We start from the raw sequence: 20,330 nt of genomic DNA on the forward strand, positions 1-20,330 counted from the left end.
TCATGTGTGCATACATTCTACGTATGGGTGGTCCCGGGGATCGAACCCACTACCCTGGCGTTACAAGCGCCATGCTCCACCAACTGAGCTACAGAAGGACCACTGGACTGTCCGCACCACCCTCTGTAGGGCTTTGCGGTCAAGGTCGGTGCATTTGGCATATCAAGCGGTGATGCAGCCAGTCGAGATGCTCTCGATGGTGCGGTTGTAGAACACTGAGGATCTGATGGCCTATGCTAAAATCTTTTCAGCCTACTGAGGGGGAAGAGGCCGATGCCATGCCCTCTTCACGACTGCACGGGTGTGTATGGACCATGTTAAGTCCTTAGTGATGTGCCACAACACTGTTGTGTGTACGCCAGGCTTGCGACTGTGCTGTACTGGAGGGATCAGGGTTTATCAAGATAAGAGGACAATTTAGACATATTAGTGAGGGATTACTCAGAGGCACTGAGAGAGGTCTCCAAGACGCATCTATGACTTAACTAAAAACAACAAGATGGTTGCAGGCCATTTTTCATGGGATGTATTAGTTCATTTCTATAGTCAAACCTGAGACATATGCTTTGCTGTTCTTCTTTTGGGGTGTTGTGTACACTGTATGAATTCTCCACTGAGGGAAAACATTGGCAGCAATAGGATGGATTTGGGACGAATGACCAAGTGTCTGAACTGAGATAGATCTAATGTACATTGATCCATACATACAAAATAGTTGTTTTGGAATGGTTCTTGGTGTACCAAACATACAAGTTCAATACGGTACAGACACGTCAATGTCATCGTTACCTTTCTTGTGTCTATCAACTTTGGTTTGGGTGCTTCCTCCTCGTCCAACTTTAAGGTTTTCTCCACGCTGATGTCCTTGTTTAGCTGAGGAGACAGAAAACAAATCACAACAGGTCTGCTCAGTTTATGACACACCTTGCCAGACACTGACTGAAACACTCTGGCTTGTCATGTTCCCCCGTTTCTAATGGAGAGCTTTCATATTACTCTTCAGGGAACTCAGTCAATCAAAGACAAATCGGAACGAACCGACAAGTCTCCTCTCAGCCCTTCAAGTAAGTCAAATGTCTTTTCAATTGGACGTTTACTACCCTGTTCCTATCTCACCCCAACCCATCATGAGGTGCAGATAAGGAATATGGTGATTTACATTTAATGTACAGAGAGAAACTGCATGTGGAAATTCTGAGAGGAATTTGATGTCTCAATGTAATGTATGGAGCAAGATTAACACATGGCGTGTGGGTGTGCAGAGTTGTGTGTTCTCCGTAGCATGTTGATATTTCACGGTGTGTGTACTCACCGAGTGGCCTCCTCCAAACTGAGCGGGCAGCCTCCTGCCTGGCATCTTTGGCCTGTTAGCGGTGGGGTGAAACAGCTTCTCAGAGGTAGACGACAGATCAAAGCTCATCAGTTCTTCACAGAGGAAGAGAAAAAAGATAACAATTTGGATAACCATTTTTTAAAGGAAAACGATTTTACACATTTTGTAATTAATTATAGGTCATATTTCATAGAAATATGGAAACACTGGACAGTTACTTTAAGACGGTTTTGAGAATTGTATACTTTGAAACATTGCCACACAGTATGACACCATCTTCAATCACTATAACACAAAGCCATCACTACAATCTAGGTAAGCACTATATAGCCCTATTTAAAGACTATAGACAGGATCTTAAGTAAGATTGCAGAACTCCCAGAGGAGTGAAGATGGAGGTAAAGGAGAATGAGGAGTGTGTTTCCGTGTTTGTCTTCATGCCCTGAGCCCATGGGGCTGATGACCTCTGGAGCTGAGAGCCATCATGGTTTTAGCAGCTATTTTGTCGCTTTTAGTGGTATGGCTCACAGACACGACTCCCTATCCTCCACACTGTCATTATTAGGCAGTGGGCCATAGCAAGCTATCTGTATTCGTTTTTTGGATGATTCATCTCTGTCGAGGGTAGAGCTGTTTTTTACGTAGTGTATATTTACATATTGTGAAAACATTTCCTTTTGTTGGCAATGCCAATTTGAGCTATTTTTTTCAAAATGTTTGTTCGCTAGCTAGACAGGCAAATGCTGCTGAGTACTAAACTAAAAATCAATCAAAACTTTGTACTGCAAGGTACTCTATACACTCTGGCCAGTTTATTAGGTACACCACCCGTTTCACAAAAATGGTTAACCCCTATAGACAGTGAGTCACATGGCTGTGGCTAGCTATATGAAGCAGACAAGACAGGCATCAGGGCATTCAGTTACTGTTCAATTGAACACGAGAATGGGCAAAACGAGTGACCTAAGCGACGTTCAGCGTGGTATGCTCGTAGATGCTAAGCGTGCCAGTTGAGTATCTCAGAAATGGCCAGTTTCTTGAGCTTTTCACGCACGACAGTGTCTATTGTTTACAGAGAATGGTGCGCCAAACAAAAAACATCCAGTCAGCGGAGGTCCTGTGGGCGAAAACAGTTTGATGAGAAGTCGAAGGAGAATGGCAAGAATCTGGCCACAAACAGGCAAATAACGGTGTTCAGAACAGCATCTCGGAAAGCACAACTCGTCGGTCCTTGTCACGAGTGGGCTATTGCAGCAGACAACCACACTGGGTTCCACTCCTATCAGGTAAAAACAACAAGAAGCGGCTCCAGTGGGCACATGATCAACAACACTGGACAATTGAGGAGTGGAAAAACGTTGCCAGATTCATTGTTCTCGGCATCGGCCCCCCACCTACATTCTGAGAACTCGCCTCACCTAAACTCCCGTCTTCACCTGTCCTCACCTCTCTTCCTATAAGCTCTTCTCTTAATGTTTTTCCTATTTGTGATTGTCCATGGCGTGAAACGAGAGGATGTAAACAGAAGCAACCTCCCCTTTCCGTCTATCCTCCTTTATCCCTCTGAACTCAGGACACAAGCTGAAAAAAGATCTTTCCACGGGTTTAGAGGATTAAATCAACACATTAGCAACAACAACTCTAAAATATATATATTTTTTTAAAGTAATTATGTATTTAATGGGCAAAGCTGTCCACATACCTAAGAGCATTTGGTAATGTGTCAAAGTACACCTGAATTGCTTTAAAAAGGAAGCAGTGACTGACATTAAACCCATGCGTTTCAGAGTTTAAATATGTCTCCATTTTCATCTGTGATAGAGAATCATTGTCAATCTACCGATATGCTTCAAAAGGGCAAACAAATCACAAAATATGCATAATGTTAGTTTTGCTAAGTTCTTAATGAACACAAAAAGCGTATTGCACCTTTTAAAAGTTGGAAGCCAACATTTTAAATAATGTCCAAATAAGAATAACCCAAATGAAAACCATATTATGAATAAGGGTTTTGAGCTCATTGCCCTCCCTTTAGGTCAGTGTTTTCTGCTCTTGGAGCCATTACTCCAACATCCTGTTGCAGCAGGAGGAGCAATCCCCAGTAGCTACTAGTACTCCACTTTCAAATTAATTAAGCACTTTGAACTATTTTGAGTTTTAAAAAAAATATTTAAAAAAAGAAGTTACTCCAGACAACCAATACTGTTATTTTATTAAACCATAAAAAAACAAAATTTGGACATCATTGCACATCTTTGCATGCGCGATAGAACAGCATAGTATATACTGCAATGTTTTTATCTCCACCATGCTGGATGCTCCTCTCCTCAGTTTCATCAACAAAACAATAACAAAAGTGCTGGGGTGACCAGTGGCGCCCTTTCACCTTTACAGATTACAGCTTTTAAAAGGAGCTGTTTTTTACAACCAAATCTCAATTTTTATATAGAAGATTGCAGGCACCTTTTGTGATGTCACATGTTTTTAATTAAGAAACTTACTCCATACAGCAAATCACATCATCAAATCAAATTGTCATTCTTATTGTGTAGTATGGGGGCCTTGAAAAAAACATCCTTTTAGAAACAGCCAAGCTCTCAGTATAGTGATGCAGGTCTTTAGATGTTGTACAGTAAACACAAAATTGTGTAATTCCGAATTTTAAACGCAACGTTATATTCCCTTTTTTGCCGCTACAGGTAACTGCCAAAATAAAAGAAATGCAAACAGTGTCTTAATAGGGCATTGGGCCACCACGAGCAACCAGAACTGCATCAATGCACCGTGGCATAGATTCTACAAGTGTCTGGAACTTCCTGTGTGGAAACACCCCATGCTTTCAATTGCAGTTGTCACGATACCATACAATACCTGATTTTCCTTGGCAAAAAGGCAAAACAGGCTAAACTCTTTGGTCCTTTAAAAAAAACTTGCTGTTTGTAAAATATAGCGTGCTATAGCTTGGAAAAGAAACGTGTGATTCTGGGTGACAACATAAGGCTGTTTGTTTCCAACAATAGGACTGTTTTCCTCAGGAAATTTAGTCCACTTCATGTTTTTTTTGTTTTCCATAATACTGGTATCGTGGCAACCACGTGTAACCATGCCAGCCCAGGAACTCCACATCTGGCTTCTTTACCTGTGGGATCGTCTGATACCAGCCACCCGGACAGCTGATTAAACCAAGGAGTATTTCTGTATGTAATAAAGCCCTTTTGTGGGGAAAAACTCCTTCTGATTGGCTGGGCCTGGCTCCCCAGTGGGTGGGCCTATGCCCTCCAAGGGTTGCACCCCTGCCCAGTCATGTAAAATCCATAGACCAGGGCCTACTTCATTTATTTAAAATTGACTGATTTCCTTATATGAAATGTAACTCAGTAAAATTTTTGAAATGGTTGCATGTTGCAATTATATTTTTGTTCAGTATAATAATGTTATCATGGAGCTTTATAATTGTGGAAGTGAAGTGTATATGTTCGGGACCCCAAATGACCGTTTCACTGCATGTCTTGTTCAAGGTCTTAATGCTCAGAATGTCCTCAAAATAAAAGTTCACTTCAGCAGAGCCATACATACCCATGTCAAGGGCTTTGTCCCCCCAGTCACCGGACAGCGTTTTTGATTTAGTGGGTAATGTTGGCTCAATGTCAGACTTTGGTCGCGTGGAAGGCACCTCTCCATTGTGCCTGTAGAGGGGGGAAACCCATCATCAGTAACAGTAGTACCATTAGTAATTGTTGTAAACAGTAGTGGTAGTGGTACAGCGAGACAATTTTATTCACATATGTGCCTGATATTTTGCTATGCGACCTGGAATCTTTATTTAGGAGCACTAGTGCGCCTAGAAAAATAAAGGATTCGGGCTTTATTACCTGTAGATTTAGAAAATAGCATATTTCAGCGTGAATAAAATGTCTAAAGGCATGACAAACAAAGAAACAAAACACATTGGTTTGTTGGTTATTATTATACATTATTATACAAACATCATTATGCAACATAGAGGCATGAGTCAGACTAGGCAATGTTGTCCTTCCTCAATGTGCAGTGTATATACCCAATATGTGACCCTAGACGGCTCACACATCGGCCGAATGGATGTTTGAACGGAGGGAGAGATGGTAGAAAAGAAAGACGGGCTTAAGTACGGGGAAACTTACTTGGACCCTGGGGAGGATGCGAGAGGCTTGTCTGGTCGTTTTGGAGGGAGGCTGGCTGGTCTTCCCTTGCTTGGCGGGGGTACGGGCTTCTTGGGGGGGACCAGAGGGGCAGTAGGCTTTGACACTTTGTGGTCTGTCTTGTCACCTTGAGAGAGAGAGATTGATTCTGAATCAGCATGATCATTGTGATCAAATATTTCTTATAGTTTTATGGCACGAAGCCAGAAAGGTTGATGGTTGTTTTAGGTGCCTTAATTTTTCATTCTCAGCAGCCAGGACATGTTAGCATCTGTCCCAAGGTATACTCCACAATAGCAGTAGCCAACCCGTAATCTCATAGCCAACCCTTAATCTCATTAGGGAAATTCTTCATTTTTCAAAGAGAAATAAACAAACAATCCTGTGAAACATGTGTCATATGCATTGAGGCCGATTAGTTAGGCCAAACAAGAAAAAGTGTACTTCTTTGATTTGAAAGGGGGAAAAAAATTGCCATATATTTCTACTAGCTCTAGAGAGACAAGGGTCCCGGTGGCCCTGAGGTCATCATTGGAAAGGGGGGAACGCCACGGCGAAGGAACATTTTTCAGCCACCCTGAGGACTGCTAGTGACCGGACACGGCAAGTTATTTTTTTCTAATTTTGTGATACCAAAATTGGTAGATACAGTCTTGTCCCATTGCTGCAACTCCCCTTCGGGCTCAGGAGAGGCGAAGGTCAAGAGCCATGCGTCCTCCGAAACACGACCCTGCCAAGCCACACTGCTTCTTGACACAATGACCTTTTAACGCAGAAGCCAGGCACACCAATATGTCGGAGGAAACACCGTCCAGCTGGCGAATGAAAACAGCTTCCCGGCTGCCACAACGAGTCGCTGGAGTTTGATGGGACAAGGAAATCATGACCGGCCAAACCCTCCCCTAAGGACACAACTGAGCGCGTCCTTATCCAATTCAGAGGTTGGAAGAACTGTCCACATTTACTTTTCGTCAGCCAACAAAATAAGTAGGCCTAACAAACAGCAAAAGTACTAGCCTATGTCTTTCTACTATCCTGCATAGAATAAAATCTTACAAACATTGTCTGGGACAGTTGTGGGATGCAATAAGATCCCAAATTAATACAACCACTTGCATAAAAAAAAAAATATTCAAAAGCAAATGGGGCTGATGCAACAGATCAGAACATTTAGCTTAAATGCTTGATAAACTATTAGCCTATTTCTTAACATTGTAAAGTGCAGTAAATACATGTGAATGTTCCAAAATGCAATCAATTAGTGGGAAAACACCATTTTCTAAAATGACTGCAAATGCAAAGCTTTTATTTTAAAAAGTACATTTTAATGGTGAAAATGATCTTCCCCAAACTTGAAACTCACGTATGCTAGTCAGGCTCTATACCTGTTGTAAAGCAGATTAATGTGCTTAATTACATTTACATTTAAGTGTTTTGGCCACTTTAGTTGTGAAACAATTCTTATAAAAAAAATATAGGCCTATGGGCTAGGCTAAATGAGGTGTGCGACTATGATTTGAAAAAGTCAAAAAAAAGAAAAAAAAAGGCATGTGCCGTTTCTTGCCTTTACTGCACACAAGCTGGACATCATTCACAAGTGATACGCTAATAGTCACCCATCAGACTGTTCTTGATTTAATCTAGTCTTTACAAATACCAAATAATGTGCAATTTTTTATTTTATTTAGAATGGAACATTGTCATGCACATGTCTCGAAACATGGCCAGGGGGAAAGAAAATACATGTCATCTATGCATTTAAATACCTAATGGAGGACACTTTTCACATAGTTCATTATCATGCCAGCCAGGTAAGCTGTTGTAAAGAGAACCAATGTGTTTAATATTAGGAAAGTTGAGAAATAAATATATAGTCAGCCTATAGAAGCTGATGGGATCCTCTTTTTAATAGAGAACATCAAAACTCTTGTTCTCTCATGCAATTGCATAGCCTATAGAAATATTTGAGCAACATGAGCTCATGGGCTCTCATTAAGTGTTTGATTAGATTTTCTAAGACATTTGCATTGACGTAAGAGTGATTAGAGGGACAATAGAGTGCTGAGTACCAGGCAGTTAACGAGTTTGGTAGGCTACTAATGACCAGCAGCAGCATCAGAGCTTGGAGAAGCTAGTTACCGAGACTAAACGGTCACGTGGAATTTGACTGTGGTCATGACTCGTGACTGCCAGTGTGGCGTTAATACAGTCACCGTAACAGCCCTACCTGGAGCTACAATATATATATATAAAAACTAAGGGTGCTTTGAGGATAAAACAAAAAGTAAGCTTACATACATGAAAGAAACGTATTAATAAAAATATTTAGGCTACATTTAGATTAGAGTCAATTACCAGACACTCTTAAACAAATCTAAATACATATGCCAAAACTGAAAATGATACCTAAAACATAGCCCAAAGAACAGGACATTTACTTTAGAGTTAGTTGTATATTACAGTGCGTTCAGAAAGTATTCAGACCTCTTAACTGTTCCACATTTAGTTACATTACACAGTCTTATTCTAAAATGGATTAAATAAAACATTTCCCTCAATCTACACACACTACCCCATAGTGACAAAGCAAGTCTTTAGAAATGTAGACAAATAGAAATGTTACTTACATCAATATTCAGATACTTTGCTATGAGACACGAAATTGAGCGGAATTCGCTTTCAATTGATCATCCCTGAGATGTTTCTACAACTTGATTGGAGTCTACCTGTGGTAAATCCAATTGATTGAATGTCTATATAAAGGTCCCACAGTTGACAGTGAATGTCAGAGCAAAAACCAAGCCATGAGGTCGAAGGAAATGTCCATAGTGCTCCGAGAAAAGAATTGCGTAGAGGCACAGATCTGGGGAAGGGTACATAAATATTTCTGCAACATTGAAGGTTGCGAAGAACACAGTGGCCTCCATTTTTAAATGAAAGAAGCTTGAAACCTCCAAGAGTCTTCCTAGAGCTGGCCGCCTGGCCAAACTGAACAATCGGGAGAGAAGGGCCTTGGTCAGGGAGGTGACCAAGAACCCGATGGTCACTCTGACAGAGCTCCTCTGTGGAGATGGGAGAACATTCCAGAAGGGTAACCATCTCTACAGCACTCCACCAATCAGGTCTTTAAGGTAGGAAGTGGCCAGGAAGACACTCTTCAGTAAAAGACACATGACAGCCAGCATGGAGTTCACCAAAAGGCACAAAAAGGACTTTCAGTCCATGAGAAACAATTATCTGGTCTGATGAAAACAAGGTCGAACCCTTTGGCCTGAATGACAAGCGTCACGTCTGGAGGAACCCTGGCACCATCCCTACAGTGAAGCATGGTGGTGGCAGCATCATGATGTGGGGATGTTTCTCAGCGGCAGGGCCTGGGAGACTAGTCAGGATCGAGGGAAAGAAGAACAGAGCAAAGTACAGAGTGATCCTTGATGAAAACCTGATCCAGAGCGCTCATGATTCACCTTCCAACAGGACAACGACCCTAAGCATGCAGCCAAGACAACGCAGGAGTGGCTTCGGGATGAGTCTCAATTTCCTTGAGACCTGAAAATAGCTGTGCAGTGATGCTCCCCATCCAACCTGACAGAGCTTGAAAGGATGTGCATAGAATGGGAGAAACTCCCCAATACAGGTGTGCCAAGCTTGTAGCGTCATACCCAAGAAGACTCTATGCTGTAATCGCCGCCAAAGATTCTTCAACAAAGTACTGGGTAAAGGGTCTGAATACTTATGTAAATGAGCTATTTCAGTTGTCCCCCCCCCAATTGAATTGAATCCATGTTAGAATAAGGCTGTAACGTAACAAAATGTGGAAAAAGTCAAGGGGTCTAAATACTTTCCGAATGAACTGTATATATTAGGTCATGGTCTTCTGGGCTCACAAAATCAGTCAGAAGAGAGGCCTTTGAGATGTCTTCACCAGATAGATCCACCTCCCTGGCTGTTCCCCCTCAACCAGTGACTCATTAGTGTCAACTAAATCACCGTATTAACAGCACACTCACAACACACAAACCTTTTGTCCTACATTCAATCTGACAACTGATAGTAAACAGCACCTTCAGCCATTTTATACAATTGAGTGTTCCACTCTGCATTCTCTCTCTCTCAATCATAGATTAGGCCACATGGAGTTAATTTATTTGATGAATACCCTGGAAGAATTATTAATTGTAAACGTGACCATCCCAGAGAAGGTTAATTGAGGTCAGGAAGCTGATTACCTACCGAGCTGTTTCCTGTTTGGACCCCAGGAAGAGTAGCCGCTGGGAATCCTTATGAATAAAGAAAAAGAAATGCACGAGCACCTTTTCCACTCTTATCGATATTTGTTTTTAATTGCTCGGGACATTTGTTTTTAAATGCCAGGTAAATGTTAATGAGCGCATGCAAACATGTACTACTAAGACAGACAACACAGCTAATAAAGTTATGCTAATAAAGTTATGCAAGTATCTCAAAACGCAGCTTGCAGCACACACAAAAAAAAAAAATTTGACAGCAGGTATCTTATTACAGGAGGGGATTGTCTCTGCTGCTATTACCAACAAGCTTGATCTTGCAAGCTAACGTCAGGCACTAAGTTAATGTTAGCAAAACCCAGCTGGATATGCTATATGTATTTTGACACCTGCACCTCGAACACTTTGTTCCAAAATCATGTGCATTAATATAAAGTTGGTCCCCACTTTGCTGCTATAACAGCCTCAATTCTTCTGGGAAGGCTTTCCACTAAATGTTGGAACATTGCTGCGGGGACTTCCATTCAGGCCACAAGAGCATTATTGAGGTCAGGTGCTGATGTTAGGCAATAAGGACAGGCTCGCAGTCAGCGTTCCAATTCATCCCAAATGTGTTAGCTGGGGTTGAGGTCAGGGCTCTGTGCAGACCAGTAAAGTTATTCCACACCGAATGACAAATCATTTCTGCATGGACCTCGCTTTGTGCACGGGGGCAGTGTCATGCTGACACAGGAAAGGGCCTTCCCCAAACTGTTGCCACAAAGTTGGAAGCACAGAATGGTCTAGAATGTCATTGCATGCTGCGGCATCAAGATTTCCCGTCACTGGAACTAAAGGACCTAGCCCACACCATAAAAAACAGCCCCAAATCATTATTCCTCCTCCACCAAACTTTACAGTGGGCACTATGCAGTCGGGCAGGTAGTGTTCCCCCTGATATTTCATTAAGTTCCCAACGAACAGTTCTTGTGCTGACGTTGCTTCCAGAGGCAGTTTGGAACTCGGTAGTGAGTGTTTTAACCAAGGACAGAAGATTTTTTACACGCTACAGCACTTGGCGGTCCCATTCTGTGAGATTGTGTGGACTACCACTTGTTGCTCCAAGACGTTTCCACTTCACAACAACAGCACATACAGTTGACCGGGGCAGCACTAGCAGGGCAGAAGTTAGACGAACTGACTTGTTGGAAAGGTGGCATCCTATGATGGTTCCATGTTGAAAGTCACTGAGCTCTCCAGTAAGGCCATTCAACTGCCAATGTTTGTCTATGGAGATTGCATTGCGGTGTGCTCGATTTAATACAGCTGTCAGCAATGGGTGTGGCTGAAATAGCCAATTCCACTCATTTGAAGGAGAGACCACATACTTTTGTATATCTTGACTTGTTCCACATTTTGTTACGTTACAGCCTTATTAAAAAATGTATTAAATCATCACCCCCCTCCCCATCAATTTACACACAATACCCCATAATGACAAAGCAAAAACTTAAATATCACATATACATAAATATTCTGACCCAAAATTTAATTTTGGGATTTTTTGGAATTACAGTGCATTTGGAAAGTATTCAGATCCCCTGACTTTTTCCACATTTTTGTTACATTACAGCCTTATTCTAAAAGGGATTAAATCATTTCCCCCCCCCCATCAAACTACACACAATACCCCATAATGATAAAGCAAACAGTTTTTTTTCCATATTTACAAATGTATTAAAAATAGAAAACTAAAATATCACATTTGCACAAGTATTCAGACCCTACTCAGTACTTTGTTGAAACACCTGTGTCAGCTACTACAGCACCGAGACTTCTTGGATATGACACAACAAGCTTGGCACACCTGTATTTGAGGAGTTTCTCTTCTTTGCAGATCCTCTCAAGTTCTGTCAGGTTGGATGGGGAGTGTTGCTGCACAGCTATTTTCAGGTCTCCAGAAATGACAGATTGAGTTGAAGTACAGGCTCTGGCTTGGCCACTCAAGGACATTCAGAGACTTGTCCCGAAGCCACTCCTGCGTTGTCTTGGCTGTTTGCTTATGGGTTGTTTTCCTGTTGGAAGGTGAACCTTCGCCTCAGTCCGAGGTCTTGAGTACTCTGGAGCAGGATTTGATCTAGGATCTCTGTACTTTGCTCTGTTCATCTTGGTCTCAATCCTGACTAGTCTCCCAGTCCCTGCCGCTGAAAAACATCCCCACAGCATGATGCTGCCACCACCATGCTTCACCATAGGGATGTTGCTAGGTTTCCTCCAGACGTGACGTTTGGCATTCAGACCAAATAGTTCAATATTGGTTTCATCAGACCAGAGAATCTTGCTTCTCAAGGTCTGAGAGTCTTTAAGGTGCCTTTTGCCAAACTCCACGCTGGCTGTCATGTACCTTTTACTGAGGAATGGATTCTGTCTGGCCACTCTACCATAAAGGCCTGATTGGTGGAGTGCTGCAGAATTGGTTGTCCTTCTGGAAGGTTCTCCCATCTCCACAGAAGAACTCTGGAGCTCTGTCAGAGTGACCATCGGGTTCTTGGTCACCTCCATGACCAAGGCCATTCTCTCCCAATTGCTCAGTTTGGCCAGGCGGCCAGCTCTAGGAAGAGTCTTGGAGGTTCTTAAATTCTTCCATTTAAAAATGGAGGCCACTCTGTTCTTGGGAACCTTCGATGTGACATACATTTTTGGTACCCTTCCCCAGATCTGTGCCTCGACACAATCATGTCTCGGAGCTCTACGGACAATACCTTCGACCTCATGGCTTGGTTTTTGTTCTGACATGGACTATCAACGCTGGATCCTTATATAAACATGTGCCTTTCCAAATCATGTTCAATAAATTGAATGTACCACAGGTGGACTCCAATCAAGTTGTAAAAACATTTCAAGAATGATAAATTGAAACAGGATGCACCTGAGCTCAATTTCGGGTCTGAATATTATATATACATTGGTACATTATATATACATTATATACATTGGTAAAAGTGTATAAAAACCTGTTTTCACTTTGTCATTATGGGGTATTGTGTGTAGATTGAGAATGTATTTTTAAGTTTTAAATCAATTTCAGAATAAGGCTGTAACTTAACCTTATGTGGAAAAAGTAAAGCGGTCTGAATACTTTCCAAAGGCACTGTATGTAGTGTAGTTAACTTAATAGGTATAAGATGTATAGCTGGCAAATATTAGTAGTGAATTTCATACAAGTGTAACGTGATCATCTCACTTAAGTTGCGCTGCAGGAAACTCGAGATAAACAAGAGCTTCTTGGGTTGTTGTGCTACTTGGTAAAGAAATACATGACTGGCTCAAAACAGCTGTTTTGGGAAACTATTATTGGTAAGATATATAATTAAAACTAATTTAACAGGCGAAATTACGAAGGCCCTCGGTTTTACCTAATACCTAGTGGACAAGTTGACTGCAGGTATTCATTTAAAACGTACAAATATTCACATTTATTAAAAACTATTGACTGTAATGGAAAATCATACAGAGGGTATTTCAAAAAATAACCCAGGATTCAGTATATCGCCCAATCCTAGTCCCTACCACTACTGTTTTTCACCTCATAATTAATTGCACAAACCTGTTGTCCCAGGTCTGAATCAGTCCCTGATTAGAGGGGAAGATATTTAATTAAAACAGGTCTATGCACATATAAATAGGCCTATGGTCTTCTGGGCTTAAATAATCAGCAAGTAGCACGGCGGTGCAACATATGCAACAGCAGGTAGCCTAGTGGTTAGAGCGTGGGGCCAGTAACCGAAAGGTTGCTAGATCGAATCCTGGAGCTGACAAGGTAAAAATCTGTCGTTATGCCCCTGAATAAGGCAGTTAACCCACTGCTCCTTGGCTGTCATTGTAAATAAGAATTTGTTCTTAACTGACTTGCCCAGTTAAATGAAGGTTAAATAAATAAATAATTATTAAGCCTGAATGGGGGCTGAGAGACAACAGCAAACAAAAGCAGATAGTTACAGCACAAATTAATTGATAGCGCCTCAATCCCCCTGTGCTATGAAATTTCCCTATTATTATAAATAGGGACATTATAAATGTCCCTAAGTACTCAAAAGCAAATTACATATGCCATTTGATGTGGTTCCTGCCACATCAAAAAGGATGGTAATATTAAATCACGATTGATTGACAATTGAACTACATACGTGTTACAAAAGGACCTGAAAAATATGTGTACACAGGTCCACCACACACAAAAGTAGGTCAGAAGAGAGGCCTGAGACATCTTCACCAGATAGACTTGGCTGTCAATTAGTGACACGGTGTCAACTTCATCACCGTGTTAACAGCACACTCACAACACTTTGTCCTACATTCAGTCTGACAACTGATAGTAAACAGCACCTTCAGCCATTTTATACAATTCAAATCAAATAAATCAAATCAAATTTTATTTGTCACATACACATGGTTAGCAGATGTTAATGCGAGTGTAGCGAAATGCTTGTGCTTCTAGTTCTGACAATGCAGTAATAACCAACAAGTAATCTAGCTAACAATTCCAAAACTACTACATTATAGACACAAGTGTAAGGGGATAAAGAATATGTACATAAAGATATGAGTGAGTGATGGTACAGAGCGGCATAGGCAAGATACAGTAGATGGTATTGAGTGCAGTATATACATATGAGATGAGTATGTAAACAAAGTTGCATAGTTAAAGTGGCTAGTGATACATGTATTACATAAAGATGCAGTAGATGATCTAGAGTACAGTATATACATATGAGATGAATAATGTAGGGTATGTAAACATTATATTAGGTAGCATTGTTTAAAGTGGCTAGTGATATATTTTACATCATTTCCCATCAATTCCCATTATTAAAGTGGCTGGAGTTGAGTCAGTGTGTTGGCAGCAGCCACTCAATGTTAGTGGTGGCTGTTTAACAGTCTGATGGCCTTGAGATAGAAGCTGTTTTTCAGTCTCTCGGTCCCATTCATTCTCTCTCTCAATCATAGATTAGGCCACATGGAGTTAATTTATTTGGCGACTTATAGGTGACTTATCTGATTAGTACCCTGGAAGAAGTGTTAATTGCAAACATGAACATCCCAGAAAAAGTATGTTGAGGTCAGGAAGCTGAATGCCTGTTTAGAAAACATGACGCTGAAAAGCAGCACAACTTTCAAGTAAAATAACATTGTTGTAAAGCAGGAGTATTCAAATCTTGCTGGTATTCTGTTCTACCTGATAATTGATTGCTCACACCTGGTATCCCAGGTCTGAATCAGTCCCTGATTAGAGGGGAAGAAAAAAAGCAGTGGAACCGAGCTCCACGTTTTAATGAGGGCTGTCGAGCAACAGTGTCTCAAAGGACAGACAGCAGCTGACGTTGCTCTGAAACCACCAGGGATGCTCACATACAACGAAACTTCCAGAGAGATACAGTGCCTTCAGAAAGTATTCATACCCCTTGACTTATTCCACATTTTGTGTTACAGCCTGAATTCTAAATAGATAAAAAAATAAAAATAATTATCCACACATCCATCTACACACGGTATCCCATAATGACAAAGTGAAAACATATCTATAAATTGTAGCAAATGTATTGATAATGAAATACAGAAATCTCATTTACATAAGAACTCACCGCTGAGTCAATACATGTTAGACCCACATTTGGCAGCGATTACAGCTGTGAGTCTTTCTTGGTAAGTCTCTAAGAGCTTTGCATACCTGGGTTGTACAATATTATTAAACATTTTTCAAGCTCTGTCAAGTTGGTTGTTGATCATTGCTCGACAGCCATTGGTGAGGGTAGGTAACAACATCTCCACCCCGCTGATCCTCAACACTGGGGCCCCACAAGGGTGCGTTCTGAGCCCTCTCCTGTATTCCCTGTTCACCCATGACGGCGTGGCCACGCACGCCTCCAACTCAATCCTCAAGTTTGCGGACGACACTACAGTGGTAGGCTTGATTACCAACAACGACGAGACGGCCTACAGGGAGGAGGTGAGGTCCCTCGGAATGTGGTGTCAGGAAAATAACCTCACACTCAACGTTAACAAAACTAAGGAGAGGATTGTGGACTTCAGGAAACAGCAGAGGGAACACCCCCCTATCCACATCGATGGAACAGTAGTGGAGAGGGTAGTAAGTTTTAAGTTCCTCGGCGTACACATCACAGACAAACTGAATTGGTCCACCCACACTGACAGCATCGTGAAGAAGGCGCAGCAGCGCCTCTTCAACCTCAGGAGGCTGAAGACATTTGGCTTGTCACCAAACTTCTACACATGCACAATTGAGAGCATCCTGTCGGGCTGTATCACCGCCTGGTACGGCAACAGCTCCGCCCACAACCGTAAGGCTCTCCAGAGGGTAGTGAGGTCTGCACAACGCATCACCGGGGGCAAACTACCTGCCCTCCAGGACACCTACACCACCCGATGTCACAGGAAGGCCATAAAGATCATCAAGGACAACAACCACCCGAGCCACTGCCTGTTCACCCCGCTATCATCCAGAAGGCGAGGTCAGTACAGGTGCATCAAAGCTGGGACCGAGAGACTGAAAAACAGCTTCTATCTCAAGGCCATCAGACTGTTAAACAGCCACCACTAACATTGAGTGGCTGCTGCCAACACACTGACTCAACTCCAGCCACTTTAATCATGGGAATTGATGTAAAATATATCACTAGCCACTTTAAACAATGCTACTTAATATAATGTTTACATACCCTACATTATTCATCTCATATGTATATGTATATACTATATTCTATCATCTACTGCATCTTTATGTAATACATGTATCACTAGCCACTTTAAACTATGCCACTTTGTTTACATACCCTACATTACTCATCTCATATGTATATACTGTACTCGATACCATCTACTGCATCTTGCCTACGCCGTTCTGTACCATCACTCATTCATATATCTTTATGCACATATTCTTTATCCCTTTACACTTGTGTGTATAAGGTAGTAGCTTTGGAATTGTTAGGTTAGATTACTCGTTGGTTATTACTGCATTGTTGGAACTAGAAGCACAAGCATTTCGCTACACTCACATTAACATCTGCTAACCATGTGTACGTGACATAACATTTGATTTGATTTAATGTCTTGCCTTAGATTTGAGCCACCTTAAGTCAAAACTTAACTAAGCCACTCAGGAACATTCAATACATCTTGGAAAGCAACTCCAGTGTATATTTAACATTGTGTTTTAGGTTATTGTCCTGATGAAAGCTGAATTTGTCTCCCAGTGTCTGTTGGAAAGCAGACAACCAGGTTTTGCTCTTGGATTTGTCTGTGCTTAGTTAGCTCTATTCCGTTTCTTTTTATCATAAAAATGACCAAGTTCTTGCCGATGACAAGGATGCACATAACATGATGCAGCCACCACCATGCTAGAAAATATGAAGATTGGTACTGACTGATGTGTTGGATTTTCCCCAAACATAAACTATTCAGGACTTAAAGTACATTTCTTTGCCACATTTTTTGCAGTTTTACTTTAGTGCCATATGCATGTTTTGAAATATTTTATTCTGTACAGTCTTCCTTCTTTTCACTTAGGTTAGTATTGTGGAGTAACGACAATGTTCTTGATCCATCCTCAGTTTTCTCCTGTCGCAGCCATTTGTAACTGTTTTAAAGTCACCATTGGCCTCATGGTGAAATCCCTGAGCTGTTTCCTTCCTCTACGGCAGGTATTCCCAAACTGGGGTACGCACAATGCTGTCATGGGTACGCCAAATAAAAATGTGATTCACATTTTCTAATTTTTTAAATGTACTTTTTTTCCCCCTCTTAGCATTTTCAGTCTATTTAGATTTTCCAACGGGTGAGGCTTTTCTCTCGCCTGAGTAGCCTCTTATCTCTCCCAAAAAATAAAGTTCAACCATCTAGCGCTCTAGCGGGAATTCCACTAACGTTCTGTATGTAGCCAAACGTAGCTGCTGCTCGATAATTGATTAACGGCAAAAAATAAAATAAAAAGTAAGGCCCGCGTCCATAGAGACACATATCAGCTCTGTTGGTAGTACTGCTACTACCAGCAGTACTACACCTGCACCTGTCAACGACACAAGTTGTTCTGCTTCTACAAGCACATCCAATGCTAGCATCAGTAATTCTACATTTGTTGTTAGCTCAGCTAGCATGGACACTGACAGTTGTGAATCTGATGCAGCCGAAGAGCTACTGCCCCCTTAACCGGGAAAGCACTGAACAACAGACAGGGACGTTGGACCATTGAAGAGGCGCAAATATGGAAACTGGAAACCAGGACAACAGGAGAGGATATTTTTACAGCTTTGTGACATCAAATGGACTTGTGGTCAAGATGTGTTGGTATCTGTACTAATGGCGCAAAAGCCATGACAGGGAGAAAGAGTGGAGTGGTAACATGCATTCAAGCAGTTGCTCCCGACGATACTTGGGTATACTGCAGCATCCACCGAGAGGCTCTTGCTGCCAAGGGAATGCCTGACAGCTTGAAAGACGTTTTGGACACGACAGTGAAAATGGTTAACTTTGTTAAAGCAAGGCCCCTGAACTCTCGTGTATTTTCTGCAATATGCAATGATATGGGCAGCTTGTAACGCTTTTACAACATACAGAAGTGCACTGGTTATAAAGGGGCAAAGTATTAACAAGTTTAAAAAAAATTGAGACACAAGCTTAAAGTTCTTTACTGACCATCATTTTCACTTGTCTGACCACTTGAAGACGAGTTTCTCACACAACTGGCCTATCTGAGTGATGTTTTTCCTCACCTGAATAGTCTGAATCTAGGATTACATGGGCTCTCTGCAACTATATTCAATGTGTGGGACAAAATTGAGGCTAAGAAGTTGGACCTCTTCTCTGTCTGCATTAACAAGGACAACACACAGGTCTTTCCATCACTGCATGATTTTTTTGGGTGCAACTGAACTCAAGCTTAGGGACAATGTCAAATGTGATCTAGCGAAGCACCTGAGTGAGTTGGGTGCGCAATTACGAAGGTACTTTCCCAAAATGGATAACACAAACAATTGGATTTGTTATCCCTTTCATGCCCTGCACCCAGTCCACTTACCGATAGCTGAACAAGAGCCTCATCAAAATTGCAACAAGCGGTTCTGTGAAAATTTAATTTAATCAGAAGCTACTGTCAGATTTCTGGATTGGGCTTTGCTCAGAGTATCCTGCCTTGGCAAATCGCGCTGTTAAGACACTGATGCCCTTTGCAACCACGTACCTATGTGAGTGTATTCTCAGCCCTCCCTAGCATGACAACTAAATACAGGCACAGATTGTGTGTGTGTGGGAAATGATTTATGATTGAGACTTTCCCCAATACAACCCAACATTGCAGTTATGTGCATCCTTTCAAGCACAGCCCTCTCATTAACCTGTGGTGAGTTAGTCACAATTTTCGATGAACAAATAAGGTTTTATATGTAAGATGGTTAAATAAAGAGCAAAATTATTGATTATTATTATTTGTGCCCTGGTCCTATAAGAGCTCTGTCACTTCCCATGAGCCCGGTTGTGACAAAAACACACACTCGTGTTTAATAAATGTATCGTATTCTATGCGTGTGTGGCAGGCTTACAATGATGACAAAAAACAATATTTGAGAGTGCGCTGACCCTGGTGCTAGAGGGGGTACGCAACTGGACGTTGAATGTTTGAAGGGGTACGGGACTATAAAAAAGTTTAGGAACAAGTGCAAGTTAGGAAGGATGCCTGTACCTTTGTAGTGACTGGGTGTATTAATACACCATCCAAAGTGTAATTAAAAACTTCACCATGCTCAAAGGGATATTCAATGTAGGGCTGTTCCCAACTATTTTTTTTATCATGGTCAACCGGGAGTATTCTGTTCCAGTTGATTAGTCGAAAGTTTTGGCTAAGGCACAGTCAAGATCGGATAATGGCTGACGGAAGACAGGGTGGTGCGGCAGGTGCCGCTTCTCAAACAAATGCTGTTATTTTATCTAAAACATCAGGTGTACGCCGACCCCAGCTAAGTAACTCATGCAAAGAGTTAAAGCGCAATTATGTGTTTTATCTCCAGTACTTTGTCATGATTGTCAGTTATGTAGCTGCTCTGCTGATAATGTCAGTGCGTCTTTGCTGGGATGACACAAATCTACTGCCGGAGAATATCAACACCAAACACACTGTGGAGCGGACAGTACACAGCGTACCATAATGTTCTGAATAATGACCAAGTCCACCTCGCTCCCCATTCCACTGAACCGCTTAGGCGTAACAAACACAAGTCCAACATTTATCGGAAACTGTTAAACTACCTGTTCACTACCCTCCGGGGATGTGCAACTCAACCCTGGGCTCAACATCACCGAGCCAGCGATACGCACTGTAGTGTAAAGCAGTGGATGGCCTCGTCCCCTGATTGTGGCCGCTGGGGAAGTGGGTGAGTGCTGTGGTCCCATGGTTTCTCTCGACTCACCCGGCTCCAGGATGGAATTTCACTCTTCAAACATACCCAAGTCGCTATATGCGATCCCTGACTCTGCTTCTGGTACGCAAGCTGTTTTAATTAGTTCCCCGCATCCAGTGCAGGC

The 20,330-nt window shown here is 41.8% G+C and overlaps 1 protein-coding gene across 6 annotated transcripts in view; it reads right to left on the reverse strand.

The window, feature by feature from the left end:
- The window catches only part of LOC123995140 (CD2-associated protein-like), a 102,900-nt gene that overhangs the window by 14,125 nt on the left and 68,445 nt on the right, over window positions 1–20,330 (reverse strand). For all 6 annotated transcript variants that reach the window (XM_046298520.1, XM_046298519.1, XM_046298517.1 and 3 more), the window contains 4 exons: window positions 5,494–5,638; window positions 4,910–5,019; window positions 1,313–1,425; window positions 790–873 (listed from right to left, as the gene is read on the reverse strand). In XM_046298520.1, the coding sequence (XP_046154476.1) occupies window positions 790–873; window positions 1,313–1,425; window positions 4,910–5,019; window positions 5,494–5,638 (452 nt within the window). The remainder of the gene's footprint in view (window positions 1–789; window positions 874–1,312; window positions 1,426–4,909; window positions 5,020–5,493; window positions 5,639–20,330) is intronic.

This window comes from Oncorhynchus gorbuscha, linkage group LG14 (assembly GCF_021184085.1).
Source record: "Oncorhynchus gorbuscha isolate QuinsamMale2020 ecotype Even-year linkage group LG14, OgorEven_v1.0, whole genome shotgun sequence".
NCBI lineage: Eukaryota > Metazoa > Chordata > Actinopteri > Salmoniformes > Salmonidae > Oncorhynchus > Oncorhynchus gorbuscha.